The sequence below is a fragment of the Mus pahari genome, chromosome 6 (assembly GCF_900095145.1).
Source record: "Mus pahari chromosome 6, PAHARI_EIJ_v1.1, whole genome shotgun sequence".
Taxonomy (NCBI): domain Eukaryota; kingdom Metazoa; phylum Chordata; class Mammalia; order Rodentia; family Muridae; genus Mus; species Mus pahari.
The window spans coordinates 72,043,060-72,048,942 of NC_034595.1; the positions used below are offsets into that span (position 1 = coordinate 72,043,060).

Here is a 5,883-nt window from a genome sequence, read left to right on the forward strand (position 1 = left end):
CCATTCTGAGGCCACCCGCTCTCCCCCCCCCCCCACAGTCTCCTGTTCCCTCCCCCATAGCCTCCTGTTCCCTCCCCCCATAGCCTCCTGTTCCGTGTCCCCACACACAGCTTCCTGTTACCCCCACAGCCTCATCTTCCCTATCCCCACAGCCTCCTGTCCCCCCCACAGCCTCTTTCTACTCTCACCTGTCTCACTGCCCCTCCCACCTCAACACCTCTGTCTCTCCCACTCTCTCCTTTCCACACTTCTCCCACCTCTACACAGACATGTAGACAGTGTGAGGGTCCACACATGAGGGACAACACAGTATTTGTCTGAGTATGGGTCACCTGACTTTATAAGATTCCCAGATCCATCCATTTTCCTGAAATTTTTTTGTGTTTATGGGCATCTAGGCTGGCTCCATTTTGTTGCTACTGTGATCAGAATGCAGCAATATACATGGATATGCAGGTGTCTCTGTGGTAGGAGAGAGTCCTTGGGTATGTGCCCGGGAGTGCTATAATGCAGTCATATGAAAGTCTTAATTAGTTTTTGGAGAACCCTCCATACTTACTCCCATGGCAGCTGTACTCATTTAGAGTCCCACAAACACTGAGTGTGGTCCCTATTCCTTATATCCCCACCAACATCTGCTGCCTCTTTTCCTGATGATAGTTATTCTGATTGGGATGAGATGGAATCTCAAGGGCTTTTTTTTTTCCCGTGGTGGTGGTGGTTGTGGTTGTTGTAAGATTTATTTTTGGGAGCTGGAGAAGTTAGGAGCACTGTGTGCTCTTCCAGAGGTCCTGAGTTCAGTTCCCAACAACCACATGGTGGCTCACAACCATCGGTAATGGGATCCGATGTTCTCTTCTGGTGTGTCTGAAGTCAGCTATAGTGTACTCATATAAATAAAATAAATAAATCTTTTTAAAAAAGTATTTACATGTATGAGTCTTTGTCTACATTTATGTATGTGCACTATGTGTGTGCCTGGTGCACTAGGAAGTTAGAAGAGAACATTGGATCCCAAGGAAATGAGGTTATGAATGGTTCTGGGAAATGAACCCAGGTCTTTGCCAGAGCAGCAAATGTCAGTGTCACTTAAGGTAGACTTAAGGTAGGCTAGACTGATAAAGACAACGTCGGGGTAGCTGGGTTTATGAGAATGCACCACCATGGGCTTTTAAGAGTAGCTAAAGATCATTAGAGGACAAAAGTGGAACACTGAAAAAGAATTCAATCCACAGAACGGCAGTAAAGATGGCAAAACAATGACAAAGACAATCAGGACAAAGAATAAAATACACATGAAGTAGCCACACCAACGACCAACTGCGAGTGGGCTGAACAAGCAGGAGCTGGCTACAGAAGTCACACTGCAGACAGAGGCTTAAAGTGAAACCGGTGGGAAGGTGGCTCTGTGCAAACGTAAGGGAAAATCCAGAGAGCCAAGTTAAGGAGGACTGTAGGCAAAGCCGCACTGCCAGACTTTAAAAGGAGGGAGGAGGGAGGAGGGAGGAAGAGGAGGAGGAGGAGGAAGAAGAACAGGAAGAGGAGGGGGGGAGGAGAGCACGTCAGATAAGTCTAAGAGGGTTTGGGGTAGGACACTGTAACTCACAGGGCTATTTCATAATACTATGAAGGTCTATTTAAAGCCGGGCGTGGTGGTGCACGCCTTTAATCCCAGCACTCGGGAGGCAGAGGCAGGTGGATTTCTGAGTTCGAGGCCAGCCTGGTCTACAGAGTGAGTTCCAGGACAGCCAGGGCTATACAGAGAAACCCTGTCTCAAAAACCAAAAAAAAAAAAAAAAGAAGGTCTATTTAAGGAGATGGTCCAAAACTTGGCAGCTTTAATCGCAGCAGAAGCAGGTGGCTTTCTGAGTCTGAGGCCAGCCTGGTCTATAGAGCAAGTTCCAGGACAGTCAGAGTGACATTATACAATAATAATAATAATAATAATAATAATAATAATAATAATAATAACTATTATTATTATTATTATTATTATTATAATAAATCAAACAAAACTGTCAGAACTAAGGGGACAGAAGATAAAAAAAAAATCACAGAGATTTAAGATCCTCTGTCAACAACTCATGGGACCAGTAAATAAAATTCATCAATGAGGGCTACGGTAGGGCTACAATTCAGTGGATGACCTGCTTGCTCATCATGGAGGAAGTCCTGGGTTCATCCTCAGATCTGTGTAAACTGAGTGACAGTGTAAACCTATAACCCTAGGTGTGAAGGTGGAGGTCGGGAGGGTCAGAAATAAAGGTCATCCTTGGATACATAGCGAATTCTACGTAGCGAGTTTAAGGCCATCCTGGGCTACAGGAGACCCTGCTCAAAAGAAAACCAAAACCATGAAGAATGAAGGAGATCTGAATAGCACTCTATGTAGTTTAAGCTACTGCACAACTATAAAATCCACATAAAACTTAAAAAAAAATAGTCTATAGACAAATGTAGACATTGTAGAGTTAAATTCAGCTGTAAGACAGAATGTGTAAATTTCATGTCCTTTCTTCCACAGGTGGAACTGAGAACCGATTGGAAAGGGGCTCGAAGGAACTTTCTGGGACAATAGAATGTTCTATTTGTTAGTTTGCTTCCATAGAACATGCATGTCACAATAGGGGCACTTTTTAATTTCCTGTATTTTACTCTTTAAAGATTTATTTCATTTTATGTTATGTGTATAAATGTTTGCCTGAATACACTGTGTGTGTACAGTGTCTGCAGAAGCTGGAAGAGGATTCCCTGAGACTGGAGTTAGACAGTTACCACCCACCTGACTGCTGCTGCTACCCAACCTGGGTCCACTGGAAGAGCAGCAAGTGCTCTGAATGTCTGAGCTCTCTCTCTCTAACCTCTGTCTGTCTGTCTGTCTGTTTAAAACATTGCCTTGCTATGTAGCCAAGGCTGTTTTCCCAATTGCTACAATTTCACTCATAGCAACTCTCTTGCCCCTAAGCCTCCTGAGGTTTGGAGGTTCCAGATGTTTGCCACCATATCCACCTGAGTGATACATCTGTATTTTCCTACAGGTCACTTGTGCCTCAAAGCTGAATAAAGCTGGAATCCTTCCCTGGTGCTGAGAACCTAGGCTTTTAATTCTTAATTACATTTACCACTTAGGCATCAGGAGAGTGCTGGAGAATGCTTCGGAGGTCCGAGGACACCTTGTGGAAGTTGGGGCAGGGTCACCTCTCTGAACCTGAGCCTGTGTTTCTTCGCCTAGGTTGGCAACCAGTAAGCCCCAGTGACCCTCCCTCCTATCTCCAGGCCCTACAGCACTGGGGTTACAAGCACACCCAGGCCCTACGGCACTGGGGTTACAAGCCCACCCAGGCCCTACGGCACTGGGGTTACAAGCCCACCCAGGCCCTACGGCATTGGGGTTACAAGCCCACCCAGGCCCTACGGCATTGGGGTAACAAGCCCACCCAGGCCCTACGGCACTGGGGTTACAAGCCCACCCAGGCCCTACGGCACTGGGGTTACAAGCACACCCAGGCCCTACAGCACTGGGGTTACGAGCACACCCAGACTGTTATGCTGAGGGTGGGATCTGAACTCAGGTCTTCACCACCGTGTAGAGAGCACCCTTATCCGTTTGAGCCCTCTCTCCAAGTCATTATTTTACCTTGTTATCTAAGATGCCAAGTAATTCTCTTGGTTTGGAACCAGAGAGGAACAGCATCACTCTCTTTGCTTTTTACTTTGAAATTAGGATAATGTTCCAGATGAAGCCACTATAAAAATGGAAACTGCCACCATAGAAACGTTCTGTGTGAGTAACTTGCCTGGACCTCCCCAGATTGAATTATTGGTGTCAGCCTACTTCCACTTCTCAAAAAAGGTGGTTTTACATTCTTAAAAACTAAGAAGGAATGTCAAGAAAAATTGAGGGAACTCCAACACACCTGGGATCCTGCTTCCGGGATGCCAGGGGTCACTCCATCATGGGATCCTGCTTCCGGGATGCCAGGGGTCACTCCATCATGGGATCCTGCTTCCGGGATGCCAGGGGTCACTGCATCATGGGATCCTGCTTCCGGGATGCCAGGGGTCGCTCCATCATGGGATCCTGCTACAGGGATATCAGGGGTCGCTCCATCAGCCAAGATTTCTTGTTGTGTCCTATCGGCATCATGGGACAGCAGAGCTGTAGAAGGAGAAGAACCCTGAGGTGTGTACCTTCCCAGCTCCCCAGTCCCACAGGCAGGGGCTCCTTCCCCACACACTCACAAAGACCATGTAGCCTCGACTGGCCTGGAGCTCAGAGACCTACCTGCGTCTGCCTCCTGCTCACTGGAGACGCAAGCTTTCCACACCACACCGGACTTGCTCTTGTTTTTAGACAGGGTCTCACTTGGTAGCTCAGGCTGACCTCAGCTACACACTCAGCTGGGCACCACATTCTTTATTATTAACTCATTCATTCATTCATTCATTCACTCAGCACCACATTCTTAAGCTTTGACTAGGCTGAACATCCCCACTCTGTGGTTCACTTTGAAAACCCACTCCTTAAAGTATAGATTTTTCTATCCCTTCTCCAATAAAAACTAAGACACTATCTAGACCTGATTCCATGGTATCTGCCTTAAGAAAATCTTAGTCCAAGCAATGGAAGATGGCTTCTTGCCCATTGCATACCAAAGAACCTTTTTTATTTTTTAAAGGCTAGCTGCTATTATTTTTATCTGTGTCTTGGCAATTAATAATAAGCATCATCACATATAATAACTCATTCATGCCCGGCATGGTGGCACTCACCTCTAATCCCTGCACTCAGAAGGTGGAAGTTGGAGGATAAAGAGTTAAAGGCAGGGGCTGGAGAGATGGCTCAGCAGTTAAGAGCGCTGACTATTCTTCCAAAGGTCCTGAGTTCAATTCCCAGCAACCACATGGTGGCTCACAACCATCTGTGATGGGATCCAATGCATTCTTCTGGTGTGTGTCTATGTACTCATCAATAAAAATAAATAAATCTTTAAAAAAAAAAAAAAGGAGGGCTGGTGAGATGGCACCCGACTACTCTTCTGAAGGTCCGGAGTTCAAATCCCAGCAACCTCATGGTGGCTCACAACCATCCGTAACAAGATCTGACTCACACTTCTGGAGTGTCTGAAGACAGCTACAGTGTACTTACATATAATAAATAAATAAATCTTAAAAAAAAAAAAAAGAGTTAAAGGCTAGCCTCTGCTGCACAGCAATTCAAATTGGAGGCTAGGCTGGTCTATACCAAACACTGCTGCTGCCAACAAAGAGAGGTAATGAGGCAGTATTCATTTTTATCAACTGTTAAGATGCTTAGCCAGGGCTGGAGAGATGGCTCAGCGGTTAAGAGCAATTACAGCTCTTCCAGAGATCCTGAGTTCAATTCCCAGCAATCACATGGTGGCTCACAACCATCTGTAATGGAATCTGATGCCCTCTTCTGGTGTGGCTGAAGACAGCTAAAATGTACTCATATACAATAAATAAATAAATAAATAAATAAATAAATAAATAAATGAGATGCTTAGTCCAAGTCCCTCAGCTAGAACATAAAAACACTGGGCTGAACACAAAGCATCATGGGGATGAATGACAAGACCACACAGAACCCTGGCTCCCTTCCTGTCCTACTACTCTGCACAGACTAAGACTTGGGCATGTCTTAAAGGAATTAACAGAGCAGTCCGGCATTTTGTCCCTGCCTCCCAGAGAAAGATGATGATAAAAAGATTACCAAAAAGATTGACTAGGGCAAAGATGAGCAGGAGTTTTGCGGAAAACCTGAGCCTCAGGACAGAGGCTTTTGATTCCCTGATTCTGAGTTAGGCTCTCACACTCAGGAACTGGCAGTGGGGGGAGGGGCACATCCTTCCTGTTGTATAT

The 5,883-nt window shown here is 45.8% G+C and overlaps 1 protein-coding gene across 1 annotated transcript in view; it reads right to left on the reverse strand.

The window, feature by feature from the left end:
* The window catches only part of LOC110323719 (zinc finger protein 69), a 13,786-nt gene that overhangs the window by 6,074 nt on the left and 1,829 nt on the right, over positions 1–5,883 (reverse strand). The window contains exon 2 of the mRNA XM_029540394.1: positions 3,918–4,159. Coding sequence (XP_029396254.1) covers positions 3,918–4,159 — 242 coding nt within the window. The remainder of the gene's footprint in view (positions 1–3,917; positions 4,160–5,883) is intronic.